Source organism: Neovison vison, chromosome 7 (genome assembly GCF_020171115.1).
Source record: "Neovison vison isolate M4711 chromosome 7, ASM_NN_V1, whole genome shotgun sequence".
NCBI classification, from domain to species: Eukaryota; Metazoa; Chordata; class Mammalia; order Carnivora; family Mustelidae; genus Neogale; species Neogale vison.
The window spans coordinates 99,029,723-99,052,089 of NC_058097.1; the positions used below are offsets into that span (position 1 = coordinate 99,029,723).

A 22,367-nucleotide genomic window follows, 5' to 3' on the forward strand; every position below is an offset into this window, starting at 1 on the left:
TGAGGACATGTGAATGGGTGTCCAGAAGGGGGACCTGATACTGCTTTCCCAGCTATGGACACTCCTTAGTGGCCCCCTTTCCCTGTTTACTTTCCTCCGTGGCTCTTCCCTCCACGCACTTAGTATATGTATTTATAGGTTCATTTTTTTAAAAAATCTGTATTTACTCACTCAAATGTGAATTTACGAAAGCGGGAATTTGCTAAATGAGACATTCAGGCACATAGGAATTAATATCCATTGAATGAAAAAATGCTTGGATAAATAAATAGATGTTCTCCCCTTTTTTAAGGAACAAGGGATTGCTATTAAGAGCATGGGAAACTGTGGTTGTGTTTTCAATCAAAAACATAGAGAACAGTTACACTCTTCTGGAAAAAGAAGGCAATACCACGAGTAAATTGGAGAAGTCAGCAGCATGACATGAGTTGGGGTCTCTAAATAGGAACTTAGCAAGTTAAGTCCTTTGGATGAGTAGGATTTGGACATTGCACTCAGAAGGGCATTTCCAGGAAAGACTAGAAATAATAATCGATCTAGGTTCAGCAGGATCTCATTGATCAGCCTGTGGCAAAAGACTTCAAGTCAGCCTGGTGGCAGGGATGTGAAAGTTACTCAGTGTTCTGGACTTAAGAACAAAATCCTGGGATTTGAGTCTCACTAAATTGAGGAGTTAACCCTGGTAGACATAGAAAGTAGAGAATACTCAAGATCCAGTTCTCATGAAGCAACCCCAGGGGAAAACTAATTGTCAGATCACAAAGAGAAAACAGGAAATAGAGTTTGAAAGGGCTTGGATTAGGCATAAAGTGTTTGAGAAAAAGGACATATTCTGATACCAGGTATCACTTTTAAGAGGTAGGGCAGCACTGGCAAAGAGTCTGAGTGTCCATGGGGCTGGCCGCATCAACCCTAGGAGCACCCTGAATTCCCAGAATTTTCTGGCTCATGGTGAAAAATTTTTCCTGAGAATTCGTAAGAGGCATCATCTAGCCTCTCTTTTTGTTTTTAGGTACAACAATCATTTGAAAAACCAGATGTCAAAGCCCAGATGCCCACCATTGAACGAAGTTCTCTGACAAGACCTTTCTATCTCTTCCCTGGCAACTGAAAACGGTAAGTGCCGAGAGCTGTTGGCAGGTGCAGTAAATGGGAAAGTCCTATTGGTGGTGAGGTCCAATGACCAAGTGGCGGCTGACAGCTTAGTTGGTCCCATTAGTGTTCCTGGTTGATGTAGTTTGGTGGTTAGTTGCTGTTTTTTACTCTACTTCTGTGCATCTGAATCCTACCTCCACCTCCACAATCGAGCTGTTGGTGAGTTGAGCGAAACCAAGTCAGGAAGTAATGAACTGTGCAGGACACGGCGTAGCAATTATTAAAATAGAAATGTCCTCATGTTTCCACTGACTTGCATTCATCTCTCTCATTCCCTCCCTTGCCCACCCCTCCCACATACCGAGTTTCCACACATTGCCTCAGATCCTGAGAACACGGGAAACACAGGAGCAGGGAGAGAGCAGGACTTTGGTCCTCTGAGTGCACACATGTCACGTTGACGCTCTGAGCGACCGCTGCCAGATGGTACAAAAGCTACCCCGTGTGGAGGCAGACCGGTTCCGTACCACTCCCACGGAGTGGATCTCACTCTCGACGGTGCTCTCACAAGTGCACATGCTCCGCATGAACCCCCTGAGCACCCACCGCCACACGTAGTAGTATTGTTGTTATTATTATTTTTGGTCAAAATATTTTAGAATGGGTACATCAAGGTTAGACCCCAAATTATTTCACTCACAGCTGCTTTATATCATTATAAGCAATTATGAGTCTGCCTCTCAGAAACATCACTTAAATTCTGTTTTATCGTGAGGTTGATCTCAGTGGTTCAGGATGTGCCCCTGCCATCTCCCGCCCTTGGTTTCTGACACGGTCCCGGCGCAGTTGCCCAGATACTTCAGTGTAACAGCTGCTAAGGCCTAATGGGTGCAAGAGAACTACATGGAGGAACTGGCTTGTTTACGGGACTCGTATATATCCGGCACGGACTACGTTCCAGGTTCTGATCCAGATGCTGGCAATATACCAGGCAACAAAGCAAGTGGAGTCCTTGCTCTGAGACGTGCGCTCGAGCGAGGGGAGACAGACCCTAACCACACAGGAAACAGATCCTGCGTTGACAGGGAGAAGAGCTAAGAGAAATGGAGGAGGTTAAAGAGCGCCAGAGGGAGGATGCTGGTGGGTTACAGATAGATGATTTAGGCAGAATTTCCTTCAAGTGATAAAATGGTATAGTCAGAACAAGGAATGGACAGGTTGCGGTGGTGGTGGGGGGACCTTGGGGTACCTGTTGGGGGAAAAGTGTCCCACCTCAGGAAACAGCAAGTAAAACACCCTGAGGCAGAAACGGGCCTCACATGTCTAAAGAAGTGCCAAGAGGCAGCAACCTGGGGGAGAATGAGATCAGCGGAAATGAGAGAGACAAATTCAGAAAAGTGGTGGGAAGCCTGTTCATGTGGACCTTGGTGGTCATGTGGTAAAGGTTTCAAATGTTTTATCCCGAGTGAGACAGAGAGGATGTTTCAAGTGCTCTTACATACGGAAATGACATAATCAGGGGCCTGGGTGGCTCAGTGGGTTAAGCCTCTGCCTTCGGCTCAGGTCATGATCTCAGGGTCCTAGGATCAAGCCCTGCATCGGGCTTTCTGCTCAGCGGAGAGCCTGCCTCCCCCCTCTCTCTCTGCCTGCCTGTCTGCCTCCTTGTGATCTCTCTATCAAATAAATAAAATCTTTAAAAAAGAAAAAAAAAAGAAATGATATAATCTAGTAACAGAGATTTCGCAAAGATCACCTGGAGTACTTTCGGGTGAGTAGACAACAATAGTCACAACTATAAGCCAAAGGAAGTGGCAAGAGCCACCCAGAAGAGGATGGGAATGGAGCCACGAGAAGAGACAGACAGAGGTCTTTCCGGGATTGCTGTCTTGATTCTGCTCTTTTTCTCTCCTTCAGGCCATCCCAGGCAGCGCAGCCAGTCTTGACCAACTTCGAAAAGTACCTTGACCAAAGCATGCTCATGTGACGTTTTGTATTACAATAAAAAAGAAAACAAATGAACTGTCTTTTACATCCTCTAGCAGAGAATAGGATTTCCATTAAAATGGTGGCTGAATGGAAATCAGGTGGAAGACGTAAGCTGGATTTTCCAGCTTTATGACTCACGGGGTGTGTGCACTTCCTGGAGGAACAGAACCAGCCATGACTTGACCTTAGCAATAGGGTGACGGGAGGCAGTACCTGTCCAGAGACAAGAACTATAAATTGGTCAGCTCCTCACTTATATACTTATTAGACCCTGGACCTACAGAATGATCTAGAAGAAGTTTTCTAATTTATTACTTGGCCAACATTATAGGTGGAGCTTTTTTTTTTTTTCCTTCAGTAAAGTGTGAGTTCAAATTAATCCCATGTATCTTTCTTCCTGCTCTCCTGTTTTTCTTAAGTACTTTTTCCCCAGACTTCTGCACTTTCTACATTTCAGGAAAATCTTATCCTTTAGCAAGCCCCTGACTGTCATCTAAAATAAGTTGGGCTTTTGTCCAAGATGGTGTAAATTCAGTGTATTTGTATAAACACACAAATACAATTAGAAATATCACAGAAAATGCAAGGGAGTGTTAGCAGTGGAAGGAGTAATGTCCACTCTTCTGGAAGGATGAATGTTGGTAGAGGAATTTTGGCTACGTGGCCACTAGAACTACTATGTAAGGAGATACACCACTTCTACCATGTCCACAGAGAATGCTGGATAGACATTTTAGCACAGAGCTGAACTAAATTAAAAAAAAAAAAAAGGATGCTCTAGATGTCAAATAGAAACATCATAGTTAAAATTTATATAAGTTAATTGAATGTCAAGATTATTGTAAAGATTTTGATTATTAAAAGGGATTTTTGTGTATAAGTAACTAATTTAAGCCTTACAACAGCCCTGTAATTACTATCAACATCCTCGTTTTACAGATAATTTAGAGCTTAAATGACCTGTCCAAGGTCACACAGTTAGCAAGTGAAAGCTCTGGACTTACTCTGAAATCTGAGTTATTAACCATTGTGCTGTGTTGTCTCTCCAATGCAAGGACAGACTAAAATTGTAGGGTTTCTGAACTGTAGGGGTTAACTGAATTTTGAATTGCAAGGATTAACTAATACTACAAAAATTCATGCCGGCTTTATTTCTGGACTTGGCCTGCTCATGTAGACATGTAAGTCACATCACAAAGATTCAAAAATATGTTTCACAGATGCCTCAGTCTTTGACTACCGAGTGGTAATACTAGAAACCCAATAACAGAAAGACTGCCTCACATCTGTATATAGCACAGAATGAAAATACACACGATACGCACACAGATTCCAAACATAGAACTATGTGTACATATAGGCACATACAAAAACCAGGAAGAAAAACATACAAACTAAGCATTCAACTTAAGAAATCAGAAAAATACTAAACCAATACATAAATAGAAGTAAGCAAATCATACGGATTCAAAAGAATGCATGAATGAAATTGTAACGAAACAAAGGACTGAGCAGGTCACTGAAGCAAACACTGGCCCTTTAAAGGGCTAATGAAATTACAGATAGCCAAGACTGAATGTGAAAGAAAAGAATTAGCACAGAGGCAATATTCAAGATAAAAAGGTATGATGAATACAGATAGACATAAATACAGAAAAAAAAAATTAGAGAAAGGATGCCTAGGTGGCTCAGTGGGTTAAGCCTCTGCCTTTGGCTCAGGTCAGGATCTCAGGGTCCTGGGATCGAGACCCGCACCGGGCTCTCTGCTCAGCAGGGAGCCTCCTTCTCTCTCCCACTCTGCCTGTCTCTCTGCCTACTTGCGATCTCTCTCTGTCAAATAAATAAATAAAATCTTTAAAAATAATTATCAGAGAATATCACACATAACACAGAGGAAATATACGGAAAACTTTCTAGAAAAGGTAAATTAATAAACTTAATATATGATAAAATAAAAAGCTAAATTGACCCATAAACATTAAATAAATGAATTTTTCTTTGTCATATTCATCTGCAAAAATGATGAGTAGACCCAAATGGTTGTAAAGACATGTCTTACAGAACTTCTAAGAAGCTGATTCACTCTACTTTCAATAAACAGTTCCACATGAAAAAGAGAAGTATGTTTCTTAAAATCTCTTATAGGCCTTATACAAAACTGAAACAAAATGTTAGAAGAGGAGGAGAAGTTAGAAAAATATTGGCTGATTTCTCATAAACACTCATGTAAAGATTCTAAAAAACATGTTAGCAAAACAAATCTAGCCATATCTGAAATACTACTAATATTTATTAATTAGTATTTGATGATAATAGAATTTACTCTAAGGATGTGGTTACAGTTTAATAAGAGACATATTTAGGACAGCTTTCCTCAAAATAAAATTTAAAAAGTAGATGCAATAATTTTAAGAAGTTTATAAATGCATTTAATAGTACTGAGAATTCATTTATGATAAAGAATAATTAAAACCTTAGAAAAACAAGAAGAAAAGCAGTTCCTTAATCTAATGCATATATTTAATAAGAAGCCAACCAACAAAATAGAAGTACAGGAAAAACAATGTGTGAAAATCTATAGTCTCCTTCTGCAGAAATATTTGAGGATTACCTTTGAATAAGATACAAGTAAAAAATATTTCTATTCAGTTTTGCACTAGAGTTCCAAGCCAAGAAAGCCAAAAGTAAAAGTATGGAACACAAAAATAAAATCATCATTGTTCTTGAAAAATATGATTTTATTCACTAAAAATCTCTTCAAATTAATAATATATTCCCTGGATTTATAAGAATTCAGATCAATATACAAAATAAAACAGCATTCTCATATTTAAAAGATGATAGGAAGTGTTTGCTTTTTAAAGGCTCTTCTTGCAAATAGCAATTTACATCATGAGATATTTGAAGGTAACTGTAAACAAATACTTGCAAGGTATGCATGGAAAATATTTTTTAAAAATCACCAAGTGACATGTAAAGATTAAACTACTATGAAGGATATCCCCAACACTGATTAGAAGACAAATGTAAAGATTTCAATTTCCTACCCAAATTAATCTATAAACCCAACAGAATAACAAAGAAAACCTAACAGGAAATTTTCTCAAACTGGATAGTTTATTTTTTTTAAGATTTTATTTATTTATTTGACAGAGAGAGATCACAAGTAGGCAGAGAGGCAGGCAGAGAGAAAGAGGGGGAAGCAGGCTCCCTGACGAGCAGAGAGCCCAATGTGGGACTCGATCTCAGGGCACTGGGATCATGACCTGAGCTGAAGGCAGAGGCTTAACCCAACTGAGCCACCCAGGTGCCCTGGATAGTTTATTTGTATACCTTGTTTAGAAAATACAACATTAAGAAGAGTTAAGAAAACAATTTTGTGTTGAAGGGATGGACACTGCCTAACTACAAATCAGGACATGATGTAAAGCTCCGTCAAGGGAAACAAAGCGAAACAAACCACTGGACTCCATCAAGACACACAGTGATAGGGAACAATGAACAAAACTAAAAGGCAGCGTGTGGGATGGGTGAAGATATCTGCAAGGACATATCTGAGAACAGGTTAGTATCTAAAATCTGTGAAGAAATTATCAAACTTAACACCGCCCTCCCGCTCCCCCCAATAATAATACAACGCTTACACTTTTCAGGGGATGCAACATGGTATAATTACTCTGGTAGGCAGTATAAAGGGTTCTCAAAAAGGTAAAAATAGGGGACACCTGGGTCAGTTTAGAGTCTGACTCTTCATTTTGGTTGATGTCATGATCTCAGGGTCATCAGATCAAGCCCCGCATCTGGCTCTGCCCTGGGTGTGGAGCCTGCTTAGGATTCTCTGTCCCTCTGCCCCTCACCGTTCCCCACTGCATGCTTCCTCTCAAACAACAATAACAACAGTAAAAAAACCCCAGAACTACCCTGCAACCCAGCAATGGCACTACTAAGTATGTACCCAAAGGATACAGAAATACAGATTCAAAAGCGTACACACCCCAATGATTATGGTAATGTTATCAACAATAGCCAAACTATGGAAAGAGCCCAAATGTTGACTGAGGAATGGATAAAGATGTGGTATATATATGTACAATGGAATGTTATTCAGCCATAAAAGTAATGAAATATCATTTGCAATAACATGGATGGAACTAGAATTTATTATGCTAAATGAAATCAGTCAGTCAGAGAAAGACAAATACCATGTGATTTCACCATATGTGGAATTTGAGAAACAAACAGGTGAACACAGGGAAAGGGGGAAAAGACAGAGGGAAGGAAACCATAAGAGATGCTTGACTGCAGGGACCTGTAATGGAGGGGGTAGGCTAGATGGGAGATGGACATTAAGGAGGGCACGGGTTATGAAGAGCCCTGGGTGGTGTGTGTAAGTGATGGACCACTAAATTCTACTCCTGAAACCAATTCTACAACATATGTTAACTAACTAGAATTTAAATAAAAACTTGAAATGAAAAATAAATAATATGAAATGAAAAATAAATAAATAAATAAACCCTCATTTCTTCTTGTAAATGTTGCTGAATAGCTTAATTTTCTGTATGCAATTCTCTGTATATGAGCTGATAATAGTTACACCCATACAATTCCCTTCATCTAAAATTGGACTGTTTTTAACCCATATTTTTGTTTTCCAGTGTCTAACGTCCTAAGATTTTCACTGACTTCTGCATCCATAACCAAGTGTTCTGTGCTTTTTTCATACAATAACTCTAAATGCTAAGAAACAATGAAAAGCATTTATACTATTATGGCTATGTGAATTATCTCTGGATAAGTACTGTGTTGGGATGTATTTCCACCTTTTGGAGGCTGATCCCTCAGTAACTGTCCATTCAGAGAAGAATATTTCTAGCCTCAAGATCTACCACTTTGTTATTACCTGGTCACATATGCCTGCTTTTCTCTCCTATAATTCTAAGGCTAAGGCATCCCTTCCCACTTGACTCCTTCATGCTTGCCGACCGACATTGTTCAATAATAGTCCCATTGCTGTCCTACATCATTTTCCCACTGAATGATGTCATTGCTATAGCCACAAAACACATTATAATGAGCCCATTAAACAACACACACACACACACACACACACACACACACACATCCCTCTCTTCCCCATAACTCCTCAAAGCTCCCCAAACTCCCTTTATTCTCTCTCAAATCACTTCCAGTCCCTCTTTTGTCTCTAACTTTGAATCAAAAACAGTTCTTGTTAATGTAACCAGTGTCTTCCACATTGTCAATTTGAATGTTTAATCCTCAGTCACCGCTCTGACCAATTAGAAGTACTTCAGAGTGATGTTGACATCTTCGGTTAAGTTGTGTATTTGAGACTCTTCTTGTTTCTTGAGGAAGGCCTATATTGCTATACCTTTCCCTCTTCTGACAGCCTTTCCTGCACCTCTAAAGTTTTAAACTGTCTGTTGTGTTTTCATTTCATTTGCTTCCATGTATTTTTTTAAATTTCTTCTTTAATTTACTGGTTAACCCATTCATTCTTTAGTAAAATGTTCTTTATCCTCCATGCACTGGAGATCGTTCAAAAACCTTTCTTGTGGTTGACTTCAAGTTTCATAGCATCGTGCTCTGAAAGTATGCATGGTATGATCTCAATTTTTTTGTACTCATTGAGGCCTGATTTGTGACATAGTATGTGATCTATTCTGGAAAATGTTCCATGTGCACTTGAGAAGAATGGTTATTCTGTCACTTTAGGATGAATGTTCTGTATGCATTGGTTAAGTCCACATGGTCCAGTGTGTCATTCATTGTTGTGGTCATCACCATGGAGATACATGGTCCAAGGTGTCATTTCCTTGTTGATTTTCTGCTTAGATGATCTGTCTAATGCTGTAAGTGGGGGTATTAGAGTCCCCTACTATTATTGTATTATTATCAATGAGTTCCTTTATATTTACTATTAACTGACTTATATATTACAACTGTCAGATTTTCCTGTAGGATAGACTCCTTAATGATGACATAGTGCCCTTCTTCATTTCTTATTAGAGTCTTTGGTTTAAAATCTAGTTTGTCTGTTATATTTATATGGCTACTTTAGCTTCCTTTTGACATCCATGATGTCCCTCACTTTCAATCTGCAGGTGACTTTAGGTCTAAAATGAGTCTCTTATAAGCAGCGTATAGATGGGTCTTGCCTTGCTTTGCTTTTCTTTCTTTCTGTCTTTTTTTTTCTTTCTTTCATCCATTCAGATACCCTATGTCTTTGGCGTGGAACATTTAGTCCATTACTTTCAGAGTGATTATTTTTTTAAGATTTAATTATTTATTTGATGGGGGGAGGAGTAGAGGGAGAGGGAGAATCTCAAGTAGACTCTGCACTGATCACAGAGCTCAAGAAAGGGCTCAATCCCACGACCCTGTGATCATGACCTGAGTCAAAACCAAGAGTCAGATACTTAGCCTACTGAACCCAGGTATCCCCATTCAGAGTGATTACTGATAGAATTTAGTGCCATTGTATTACCTACAAATTAGGTGTTTCTGGAGGTTTTCTCTTATTCTTTCTAGTCTTTGTTGCTTTTGTTTTTTCCCACTCAAAGAGTCCCCTTTAATATTTCTTGCAGGGTGTTTAAGTGGTCATGAACTTTTTTAGCTTTTGCTTGTCTGGGAAAATCTTTATTCTCCTCCTATTCTGAATGATAGCCTTGCTGATTGAGTATTCTTGGCTGCGTATTTTCCCATTCAGTACATTGAATACATCATGCCACTTTCTTTTGGCCTGCCAAGTTTTTGTGGATAGACCTGCTGTCAACCTTATTTGTCTTCTCTTGTAGGTTAAGGGTTTTTTTTTTTTTTCTTTTGCTGCTTTCAGGATTATTTCCTTATTTGTGTATTTTGTAATTTTTAAATATAGTATTTGATATTTAAAAATTAATCAAGAAAAGAATTAAAAATCATTATATCATGAAATATTATGCCGCATGGGGAGTAGGGCAGGGTAAGTTAACTACATCTTATTTTTCATAAGAGGTAGTCAAGAACATTGTTGTATTTGGTCTATCAAAAAACAGAGGGATAAAATATGCGTGTTATTGAAAGATCTGAAAATCAGCATAAGAAAACAAAAATGAATAATTTAGGGAAATTACATGTAGAATATGGGACTGAAGATGGGAGAGTTGTACTGGAGAATATGTTTTCTATTATGCACTTTTCTGTACAACTGAATTAGATGCCTGCTGCATATATTACTTTGATAGAACATTTAAAACTTATAATCTATGAACACTGTTAATACTATATGGTCATTAAAAAAATGAAATAGTTCCTAAGGTACTTTGATTCTTACAAATGTCTTTCATACATTGGGAAATTATAAAAAGCCAACTGTTGATGACATGGGAAAAAAGTTATTGATAAGTATGTGTTTCTCTATTGGTGAGAAACTGCCCCAAAACACAGTGACTTAAAACAATGGGCCTTTACTATTGTTCACAAGTTGATTATCAGTTCTGTGGTTCTTCTTGTCTCTGGGGTTATCCAAGTGCCTGAGATCATCTGCACACGGGGTAGGCATCTCCATGTGATGTCTCTAGCAAGCTACCCCAGTCTTGTTCATGTGGGCAGTCATGTGTCCAAGAGGAAGAAATGGGTTACATGTCTACTGGCCTGGCAAAGAGCTTCACAGGGTCCACTTACTGCATCACAATGGCAAAACCAAGTCAGAGTTGAGTTTATAGTCAGACCAAAGGAAACAAAGATACTCGTGATAGCAGCCATCAATAAATCAGTACTATACTGAGTGCTTTTTAAAAGCACAGGATAAGAATTCTTACCAATGTAAGCTAAGCATATAATTGTGGTTAATTTGTGGCATGAGATTAAAGAAGGCTGATGATCTTACTACATTTCATAAAATGTGCATTATTTAATTTTTATAGCAAACATCTATTGTTTAAAAAACTAATCTTGAGTAAAAGAGTCAGTATACTAAAATATACACGTTTTCCCAGTGCTGACCAGTACACAGATCAGGAAAGAGAGAAGAGATCACATACCTCCGTTTTTAAAAATGGTATCAGAAATAGCACTATGTGTCGGGCTCCAGTCAGTTTCCTGGTCCCCTTAAGTCTTGCAAACTCACACCTTACTTCAGGGGCTGAGTGGGTGTCTGTGGTGAGGCCTCTCTGCCATTTCGTGGCTATGGGGTGGCACAGAGGGTCCATTTGACTTCAAAATAGACTGCAAAACAGAACAGAGAAACTGTGTGAGAATAAAGAGAAAAGACATGTTTGCTTCCTGTTTTCTAGTAGAAGTAAGATACGTATCGGAAAAGTCAAATTCTATCTCCACACAGACCAGAGAACTTGAAAGGCTGTAGTTTCCCATTTAGGCAATACCAGCATGCCAGAACACTGAGAGCAAAGGGAGAAGGCTGCTTTCATTTTCACTACTTTCCTGCCCAGAGAGACAGAACAGCAATGGCTGGTGAGTGTCTCCGGTTTTCTGTCATTTATGTCTGTGTTTTGGGGGAGTGACAGCTCAGGAAGGAGGGCAGGACAGGAGATGGAGCCCCGAAGGGGGCTCTCATGAGACAGGGCTGTTTTACTCTGGGAATGTGAGGGATGGGGAGCTTGGGGCACAGCAAGCAAGTGTGCTATCAGACAAAGCATATTAGCAGAGAAGCTACGGCTTTTGTGGGGGGGGGGAAGGAAGTGTAAAAATTCTGGATCTACATTCTCAGAACATTCCTAAGATTTTAGTCTTTTCTTTGAATTCATATTGACTGAGATTTCTTTCTTTTTTTTTTTTTAAGATTTTATTTATATTTTTGACAGACAGAGACCACCACAAGTAGACAGAGAGGCAGGCAGACAGAGAGAGAGGGTCTGAGCAGAGAGCCCAATGAGCGGTCCCAATCCCAGGACCCTGGCATCATGACCCAAGCCGAAGGCAGAGGCTTTAACCCACTGGGCCACTGAGGTGTCCCCTGAGGTTTCTAACCATTTCTTTAGTGTTCTCATCAGAGTGAAGGGCTATTCAGCTGACGAGAGTGTATTTCACTTCCTCCCTATTTCCGCTCTCTGTATGACCTCTTGTTTCCAGCAGTGAGCAAGCCAGCCACAATGTGTGCTCTCAATCTCAGAATACAGACCCGCCCTGCCAGCCCTGGCCAGGGAAACAAACGTGCATTTTGCCACAGATGATAATACTTCCACGCTTTACATCTACACATACTAGCTACAGTGTGTTTTTAAAAGAGAGATTGATAAAAGTGACAGGAAGGGAAGCAATCACAGGTGATACCAAGCTGAAATGAGGCAGCCATCACTAATGGAGCAACTTAATGAAGTTGTTTAAGTTGCTTTCCTTCCCCGAGGCTCACTTTCTCTACCAGTAGAAAGCACAGGTTTGGGGAAGATCGGTGCTTCTCTGTGTGTGATCCTCAGAACAGTAACTTTAATATCACCTAAGACACGGGTGGAAATAAAGATTGATGTGCTCCACCCTGTCCTATCAAATCAGATTTCTGGGAATAGGGTGCAGGAAGCTCTGTTCGTCTCCCTCTCAGATACTCCCTTCTTTGTTAAATTTGAGAACCACGCACCTAAATCAGAGACCTAACATCCTGCAATTCCTAAAATCGTATTGTCCTCACAGAGAAGAGATCGCCACAAGACCCAGTTAAAGAAATAAAGATGGTTGCCAGCACCATGCTTGGTGGCTTCTTGGAAGACTTGAAGGAAAAGAAGGTATTAGATAAACGTGACTTACAAACAATAGGGAAAAAAGTGAACTTCATTGTGAATAAGACTGAAAACCTGGTTGATGATCTCTCTGAGAAAACTCAAGTGGTAGGTCAAGTATTTATGGACCGTCTCGTCAATTCCAAAAGCCTGCTGAGTTTGAGTGAGTATCTTGGGCCAAAGGACTCCTAACTTATTCTTTATCTGCCCTCCTATGCAATATCTGTTTTATTTCTATTTGCAAGTAGAAAACAAATTGTCTGCATCTCCAGTACTTTCTTTGCCTTCCCTCAGCAACTGTCAACTTCAATCACCCCTTAACATTTCCTGTTCACTGTATTATATGTCCCCTTGCTAAAACGTAAAGCCCATGAAGCATGGAACTTTGTGTGCTTTGTTTATCAAGAGAGCCCCAACTCATGGAAATGGCACCTGACACATTACAGGTGCTCAGTAATTACTTGTGAAATGCATGAATGGTCTGGAGCTCTAGTAAATTCAGGGACAGCCCTTAGCTAATCTCTGCTACTCTGGCCACACTCTAGACTCCAGAGTTATTCCCACCTATAAAATGCTCAATAGAAAAAAAAAAACACAAAAAACCCCCACACAGCAATCCACCGTCTTCTGCTTAGCTGGGGCTTGGCCCAAGGCATGAATCTCTGAGAACCTAGACTGTCTTTGTGAAAGGAGTACCTAGGGAATTTGAGGAGCATTAGTGGAACATGAGTGTGTCCTTCTCTAGGAAGCACGGGTTGGCTCACTCTCTCTTTGAAGAGTCAGGGGAGTCACTATTTTATGTTTTTCGGCTCAAACGTTCTCTGTCACAGTGACTCAAATCTGATGCCGTGACATAAACTTAGCAATACATACTAAGTACAAAATGGCTGTGGATGTGTTCCGATAAAGCTTTATTAACAAAAACTGCTGTTGAGCTGACCTTGGTCTCTAGGTTGGAGTTTCCTGACTCCTACTCTAGAGGACAATATATACATGCGAGTGTTCCCACTACTGAGGACATCCTTTTGGGATCATTTTGTGGTTGCTGAAAGACTACCTAAGTTTATAGACGTGTGTACATTCTTTCCTCAGAATGAAAAATGCTACTGCAGAAAAGCCTTGATTAAAGAATTTGATTATTCCTTGAATTATGTAAGCAGGGACATAATGAGCTCTTCACTGTGTTACAGAAACTCTGCTTCCTCCTTCACCTGGCACAAAGTCACAGTCCTCTAAGACAAATGTGGAGCTCAGACAATGAACCAGATTTCCATGCTTCATAGGGTCACCCCAGGCCAAACATCATCAGTTTCTTGTGAGTGAGAGGGAGTTCCATGTGTGTAGATTCTAGAAACCCAGTTCTGTTAACAAATGTCCTTTTCCTATTCTTTCAGAATCTCATGCTGAAAATGAGGATGAGGAATCTGAGAGCAGTGAGTCATCTTCTTTGACAGGTAAGTGCCATCAAATCTCAGATCACCAATGAAAACTCGGACATCTAGGGCTGTCAGAAGGCACTATAGTCAAGACATAGGAAGCTGTGTTTTTACTCACTTTCCATCTCTAGAAATAACTTTCAGCATTCAGCATTGATCCTTAACTTTTTGTTCATTCCACTTCAGAATCTGAAGATGAAAGTGAAAGCGAAAGTGAAAGTGGAGAAGAAGAAAATGCCTGGCCGTCCCAGGCATTGGCTCTCCCTTTGGCAGGTGCCACCAAACCCAGTGGCTCATGTAAACCCTCATGCGTCACTCAGGGTAAGGCCCTAAGTAATAGGGGCCCTAAGTCACAGTGGAGAGACCAGAGATGGGTTCAGAAATTCTGGGTGATTTCTTCCTTCTGTGCCACCCGAGACAAAGTAAGGTCGGCGTTCATATCCCCACTCGTTCATCCTCTAACAATCTGGAAGTGCAAGTGAAGATCATGAAATTAGGCAGAAGGCTGGAGGCCACACACATGGCTTCTGCCTGTGACAGGCAAGGTCATGGATGCTTGGTGACATTCTGTGAGCTAAGGCAGACGGGGAAGCTGTATGCTATAGTGGTAAGAGAACTGGAATAAAACCCAGGCAATCTCAACTCTGAGCCCAACACGGCCACTGACTAACCATGGTCTCTGCTGTGAATGACCCAACCTTTCTGAGACTCATAGTTTTCAATGAGATTAATAACATCTTTAAAAGATTCACAAGACATCAAACAGATAAGCAAGTAACAACTGTACGAACAGGACAAGGATTTGGTTAAGAAAAGCACGTTAAGAAACACACAACAGGACTAGACGCACATACTGTGCGATCACTAGAGAAATGGATGAGTTACTGCACCCCACCAAGGAACTGCAGTGTCTAGAAAGGGGCTACTGGTGTTGAGTCGTGTGCACCATATTTTCAAGAAGTCCGGGACAAGCTTCCAAAAGCACGAACACCTTGTAATCTTTAGTCACTGTTGTATCCATTATACACACATATCAACTGAACACCTACTGTCTACCATTCTAATCACTGTTTCTAGCAGTAAGCAAGATAGGTCAAGATCTTGCTTTCATGGAGTTGACAGTGTAGTGAAGGTGCACGCTTAGTACATATGAAAAATAAATAGTACAGTTCAGGGAATGGACAAGAGAAAAGAGGTGAGGCAGGTGGGCCCCAGTGAATAATTATAAGAACTCATTTGGGGTGATATTTCAGTACATGCTTGAACAACAGAGAGGGGGAGGGTTGTGCCACACTCTAAAGCAAAAGCATCCCCTGGAAGGGCAGCAAGCCCATGGGGGCTGAGCAGAGATGGACGTGCCATGCCATAAAGCCAATCTGATGGGGGAGTAGCAAACTGGGAGGACATGGTAGGAGGAGCTGTTCCGGATTCCTGCTGAAGCTGCCATACCACTCTGGGCCTTCGTGGAAGTGAGAATGAACTGGATATTATTTGCAATAGGAAGTCTTTAGGAGTTTTTAAATGGAGAAATGATAAGCAAGCATGGCATCAGAAAGGCCAAATATTTCAGTTAAGAGATAATAGCTTGAAGCAGGGGTTGTACCAATGGGGAGGATGATAATTTGTGACACCTGGACTTCCTCTGGAGGTAGAGTCAACAAAAGCATAATTAGAAATACAAATAATGCACTCTACTCTGACCTATTAAATCAAATTTCTAGGAATAGCATGCAGGAAGCTCTGTTCACCATGCTCTCAGATACTTTCTCCCTTGTTAAATTTGAGAACCCTGGGCCTAAATCAGAGATCTAACATCCTGTCAATTCCTAAAATCCTATTGTTCTCACAGAGAAGAGACCACCAAGAGACCCAGTTAACGAGATAAAGGTGATTGCCAGCACCGTGCTTGGTGGCGTCTTGGAGGACTTGAAGGAAAAGAAGGTGATAGATAAGCAAGAGTTACAAACAATAGGAAACACAGTAAATGTCATCGTGAATAAGACTGAAAACCTGGTTAGTGATTTTACTGAGAAAACTCAAATGGTAGGCAAAGTACTTAAGGACCATTTCTTCAATTCCAGGAGACTGCTGAGTATAAGTGAGTATCTTGAGCCAAACGACTACTAACTTCTTCTTTATCTGCTCTCTTATGCAGTCTCTGTCTTCTTATTTCTATTTGCAAATGGAGAACTATCCACATCTCTAGTAGTTTCTTTGCCTGATGACCTTATAAAAGATGGCAAAAGGTCCTGTAAACCCCGGCCCAGTCCATGTGCCAGCATCCAAAATCACTTTATACTCTGACACATCTATTTCCCTCAGCAACTGTCACCTTCAATCATCCCATAACATTTCCTGTTCACTGTATTATATGTCCCCTTGCTAAAACGTAAAGCCCATGAAGCATGGAACTTTGTGTGCTTTGTTTATCAAGAGAGCCCCAACTCATGGAAATGGCACCTGACACATTACAGGTGCTCAGTAATTACTTGTGAAATGCATGAATGGTCTGGAGCTCTAGTAAATTCAGGGACAGCCCTTAGCTAATCTCTGCTACTCTGGCCACACTCTAGACTCCAGAGTTATTCCCACCTATAAAATGCTCAATAGAAAAAAAAAAACACAAAAAACCCCCACACAGCAATCCACCGTCTTCTGCTTAGCTGGGGCTTGGCCCAAGGCATGAATCTCTGAGAACCTAGACTGTCTTTGTGAAAGGAGTACCTAGGGAATTTGAGGAGCATTAGTGGAACATGAGTGTGTCCTTCTCTAGGAAGCACGGGTTGGCTCACTCTCTCTTTGAAGAGTCAGGGGAGTCACTATTTTATGTTTTTCGGCTCAAACGTTCTCTGTCACAGTGACTCAAATCTGATGCCGTGACATAAACTTAGCAATACATACTAAGTACAAAATGGCTGTGGATGTGTTCCGATAAAGCTTTATTAACAAAAACTGCTGTTGAGCTGACCTTGGTCTCTAGGTTGGAGTTTCCTGACTCCTACTCTAGAGGACAATATATACATGCGAGTGTTCCCACTACTGAGGACATCCTTTTGGGATCATTTTGTGGTTGCTGAAAGACTACCTAAGTTTATAGACGTGTGTACATTCTTTCCTCAGAATGAAAAATGCTACTGCAGAAAAGCCTTGATTAAAGAATTTGATTATTCCTTGAATTATGTAAGCAGGGACATAATGAGCTCTTCACTGTGTTACAGAAACTCTGCTTCCTCCTTCACCTGGCACAAAGTCACAGTCCTCTAAGACAAATGTGGAGCTCAGACAATGAACCAGATTTCCATGCTTCATAGGGTCACCCCAGGCCAAACATCATCAGTTTCTTGTGAGTGAGAGGGAGTTCCATGTGTGTAGATTCTAGAAACCCAGTTCTGTTAACAAATGTCCTTTTCCTATTCTTTCAGAATCTCATGCTGAAAATGAGGATGAGGAATCTGAGAGCAGTGAGTCATCTTCTTTGACAGGTAAGTGCCATCAAATCTCAGATCACCAATGAAAACTCGGACATCTAGGGCTGTCAGAAGGCACTATAGTCAAGACATAGGAAGCTGTGTTTTTACTCACTTTCCATCTCTAGAAATAACTTTCAGCATTCAGCATTGATCCTTAACTTTTTGTTCATTCCACTTCAGAATCTAAAATAATGGTGAAGAAAGTGGAGAAGAAAATGCTGGGCCGTCCCAGGCATTGGCTCTCCCTTTGGCAGGTGCCACCAAACCCAGTGGCTCATGCAAACCCTCATGCGTCCCTCAGGGTAAGGCCCTAAGTAATAGGGGCCCTAAGTCACAGTGGAGAGACCAGAGATGGGTTCAGAAATTCTGGGTGATTTCTTCCTTCTGTGCCACCCGAGACAAAGTAAGGTCGGCGTTCATATCCCCACTCGTTCATCCTCTAACAATCTGGAAGTGCAAGTGAAGATCATGAAATTAGGCAGAAGGCTGGAGGCCACACACATGGCTTCTGCCTGTGACAGGCAAGGTCATGGATGCTTGGTGACATTCTGTGAGCTAAGGCAGATGGGGAAGCCGTATGCTATAGTGGTAAGAGAACTGGAATAAAACCCAGGCAATCTCGACTCTGAGCCCAACACGGCCACTGACTAACCATGGTCTCTGCTGTGAATGACCCAACCTTTCTGAGACTCATAGTTTTCAGTGAGATTAATAACATCTTTAAAAGATTCACAAGACATCAAACAGATAAGCAAGTAACAACTGTACGAACAGGACAAGGATTTGTTTAAGAAAAGCACGTTTAGAAACACACAACAAGGGGCCCCTGGGTGGCTCAGTGGGTTAAGCCTCTGCCTTCGGCTCAGGTCATGATCTCAGGGTCCTGGGGTCGAGCCCCACATTGAGCTCTCTGCTCAGCGGGGAACCTGCTTCCCCCACTCTCTCTCTCTGCCTGCCTCTGCCTCCTTGCGATCTCTCTGTCAAATAAATAAAATCTTTAAAAAAACAACAAAAAAGAAACACACAACAGGACTAGATGTATATACTGTGTGATCACTAGAGAAATGGATGAGTTACTGCACCCCACCAAGGAACTGCAGTGTCTAGAAAGGGGCTACTGGAGTGTTGAGTTGTGAGCACCATATTTTCAGAAGTCCGGGACAAGCTTCCAAAGGCACGAACACCTTGTAATCTTTAGTCGCTGTTGTATCCATTATACACACGTATCAACTGAACACCTACTGTCTACCATTCTAATCACTGTTTCTAGCAGTAAGCAAGATAGGTCAAGATCTTGCTTTCATGGAGTTGACAGTGTAATGAAGGTGCAGACTTTGTACATATGAAAAATAAATAGTACAATTCAGGGAATGGACAAGAGAAAAGAGGTGAGGCAGGTGGGCCCCAGTGAATAATTATGAGAACTCATTTGGGGTGATATTTCAGTACATGCTTGAACAACAGAGAGGGGGAGGGTTGTGCCACACTCTAAAGCAAAAGCATCCCCTGGAAGGGCAGCAAGCCCATGGGGGCTGAGCAGAGATGGACGTGCCATGCCATAAGGCCAATCTGATGGGGGAGTAGCAAACTGGGAGGACATGGTAGGCGGAGCTGTTCCGGACTCCTGCTGAAGCTGCCATATCACTCTGGGCCTTCGTGGAAGTGAGAATGAACTGGATATTTTTTGCAATAGAAAGTCTTTAGGAGTTTTTAAATGGAGGAATGATAAGCAAGCATAGCATCAGAAAAGCCAAAGGTATTCAAATATTTCAGCTGAGAGATATTAACTTAGGTTGGGGTTGTACCAATGCAGAAGAAGACAAATGGTGATATCTGACATCTTTTGGAGCTAGAGTCAAAAAAACTATGGATGGGTAGAGTGTTGGCTAATGTAGGAAGAAGAGGAATCAGGATGAATCTTGGTTTTGGCTGGTAGCTAGGTGAAGGTTTTAATTAAGTGATGTAGAAGAAAACTTGTAGTTGAGGGAAAACTCAGGAGAACCAGATGTCCAGGCACGGACAAACATTAGGGGTCTCTCCCCGCACATGTCCACTTTGACGCGTGTAGTACATCCCAGGGGTAGACACTGAAAATACACAGGTGGATTCAACTGAGTTGTTCACAGAAGAACCAGGCTTGGGACTAGCTCTGGGGATTCAGGAGCATGCAGACAGTAGGTAAGATGATGTCTTGAAGAGGCCACCTGGGCACTGGTGCTCACAGAGGATAACAGAGGGTCCAATGTAGAAAGGCCTAACTTTTCGCTGTGCAGCGACAGAGCTGAGAGCCAGCAGCTTGAGGAAGAGCAGCCACAACACACAGCATCGCAGAAGCATGGAGAGGTGCTGAAGGGAGAAGATGTGTTCTGCCAGGTTAAATGCTGAAATAGCAGCAAATGGTCAGTGGGAACCTTGATCCCAAGGATCTGAGGGTGACAGTGACAGCCAGTGTGTGTTGCATATAAGAACAAAATGAGATTGGGAAAATGGAAACAGGCTGTGGAACATCGCCTTTAAGGAATTGTGCTGAGCTGTGGAGCCCAGCCCCAGAGCAACAGCTAGAGGGGAAGGGCTTGGAGTGGAGGTGTCTGAGAGAGCAGGGTGTGAAAGCGTGGGATTTGCCAGGGGGCAGGGCGAGACAGGGCTAGGACAGAGCTGAATAAAGGCCTGAGTCAAGTTCTTGCAGTAGAGAGGAATTGGAACTCAGGGCACAAGAAGAGTCACTTAGACAGGAGGAAGTGTATTTCTTCTTTTTATTGGGAAGGGAAGGACACTAGATGGGGAGAGATACAGGCAAATTAACAGACTGGTTGCTTCAAAGGTGAACTCATTCTTACAAAAAAATAGTAGAAGGAACAGAGGAAGGCTTGTTTCCCTATGGAAAAACAAAAGGCAGGGGGTGGGGTGGATCGTTGGTGGCTATTTTCAAGTATTTGAAGGTAATGATTCATTAACAATCAGTTATAAACTTTTAATCTGTGCCAGACAATCAATCTTTCAAGATGCTGGATATAACAAAACTTAAATACACCTTTCCTGTCCTAATTAAGCTTACCATACACTAAACATAATTAAGATTAAATATCATCATTATTCTTCTGGGGGCATTTACATAAAATAATCAAAACACAAGGTAAGCTATATGGAAGCCAAAGAAATATTCATCAGCTTTCAGTGGGCAAGGAATTAGACATTTTCTGGATGGTCTCAATGCAGGAAATACATACCAGTACCTACAAGGTTCACTCGTTGTGACCCTCAGGACTGTTTAGAGTGCTTTAGAACATGCACATTCCCCCATTAATGGAGACATTTCACTAGTGGTAATAACACAGTAGGGATATTGTGAGTGGAGTTCAGATATCTGAATAATGACTTGACCAGGTCAGATGAACAAGAGGCTTCCTTGCAAATCTTGGGTACTGCGCACAAGTGAGTCTAATGTGCTGGGTATGAAAGATTAGCCCATATCATGGCCACTGACAAAAACAGAAACTGGTGGTAGGGTCAGTGAGAAGCAAAAAGAAGGAAGGAGCACTCAAGACTTTTGTTTTTGTCATTTCTTTTTAAATACAAAATGGTTTTCTGTTATATTAAGCTTTTTGAAGGGATGGCAGTAAGCGTTTTCAAGAATGAGAGTCCAGTGAAAAGATATTTGTATGTGCAAGGCTGGGGGGTGCTACTCCCTCAAGAGTTATTTTTTTCTCTCAGTTATTCAGGAAATCCAAGCTTCCTCAATGGACATGGTGAAGATTTGTCCCTGCAAGCATTCTCAAGAACCGAAGACTGTGAGAGTCCAGGAGGTAACACGCTTTGAAAAAGAAACACACACGACTGTCCATTCAAACCGCATACTGGGAACTCACTGGCAATTTTAGCTCTTGATACAGACGCCTTTGGATTAGCCCAAAGGGCATAGAATGTTATTTAATCATGTAATCTAAGTAAGTGGCCCTTCCGTCCAATTTCCTGTCTGTTTCAGCACATCCTCCAACATCCCTGAAACTTCTCCCCACGAACGACCAAATCCAGGTCTCCAGAGTGCATGCTCAGCTATGGTACACGTTTTCAGTCTAGAGTCCTATGTCTTTCTTCCTGAACACCTATTTCCATCCCCAAGTCCTTCAGGCATCCGTTCTGTAATCCTAATGGTCTGCTTTGGGTGGACTTCAGAGGCGAAAGTGGGCAGCCCACATGGAACTTACCCTGTGCCTGTTATTTGCAGGTATATCCAGTGATGGAGAAGGAGGGCCGAACCCGCCTGGCCCTCATCATTTGTAACAAAGTATTTGACCATCTTTCTGAGAGAGAAGGCTCTGAAAATGACATTTTGGGGATGCAAGGCCTCCTTGAAAACCTTGGATATTCAGTGGTCATAAAGGAAAATCTCACAGCTCTGGTAATGCCTTAGGACAGTGCGATAAACTTCCTTCCTTCCCTTTCTTTCCTGGACTTCTTCCCTCACAGCTGGAAGAGTATAGTATATGTTACAGGAGTTCTCCTTCTCCAGAATGGGCACCCCTGGGTTTCAGCCTCTTCCAATGCACACTTTCATTAGCAAAGATTTATAGAGTAGTACTTCACTAAAAACGCTGGATCTTTCTAACGCTCTCCATTAGGAAGGCACCAATGACTTGATAGTCTTTGTG

General features: G+C 41.4%; 2 protein-coding genes across 7 annotated transcripts in view; both read left to right on the plus strand.

Annotated features, from left to right (window-relative positions):
* The window catches only part of LOC122912246 (caspase-1-like), a 26,907-nt gene extending 14,159 nt beyond the window's left edge, over positions 1-12,748 (plus strand). Inside the window, exons 9-10 of one of the 4 annotated variants that reach the window (XM_044257756.1) lie at positions 1,013-1,116; positions 12,727-12,748. In XM_044257756.1, the coding sequence (XP_044113691.1) occupies positions 1,013-1,111 (99 nt within the window). In that variant the 3' untranslated portion in view covers positions 1,112-1,116; positions 12,727-12,748. Of the gene's footprint in view, positions 1-1,012; positions 1,117-3,009; positions 3,111-6,469; positions 6,845-11,378; positions 11,404-12,726 lie in introns of those variants that run through there. The other 3 variants (XM_044257757.1, XM_044257755.1, XM_044257754.1) reach the window with 3 other exon arrangements.
* LOC122912245 (caspase-12-like) overlaps positions 11,389-22,367 on the plus strand; it is a 17,026-nt gene continuing 6,047 nt past the window's right edge. The window contains exons 1-8 of one of the 3 annotated variants that reach the window (XM_044257750.1): positions 11,389-11,553; positions 12,727-12,975; positions 14,207-14,266; positions 14,435-14,569; positions 16,098-16,346; positions 17,671-17,730; positions 21,430-21,521; positions 21,944-22,117. In XM_044257750.1, the coding sequence (XP_044113685.1) occupies positions 11,547-11,553; positions 12,727-12,975; positions 14,207-14,266; positions 14,435-14,569; positions 16,098-16,346; positions 17,671-17,730; positions 21,430-21,521; positions 21,944-22,117 (1,026 nt within the window). In that variant the 5' untranslated portion in view covers positions 11,389-11,546. The remainder of the gene's footprint in view (positions 11,554-12,726; positions 12,976-14,206; positions 14,267-14,434; positions 14,570-16,097; positions 16,347-17,670; positions 17,731-21,429; positions 21,522-21,943; positions 22,118-22,367) is intronic. The other 2 variants (XM_044257752.1, XM_044257753.1) reach the window with 2 other exon arrangements.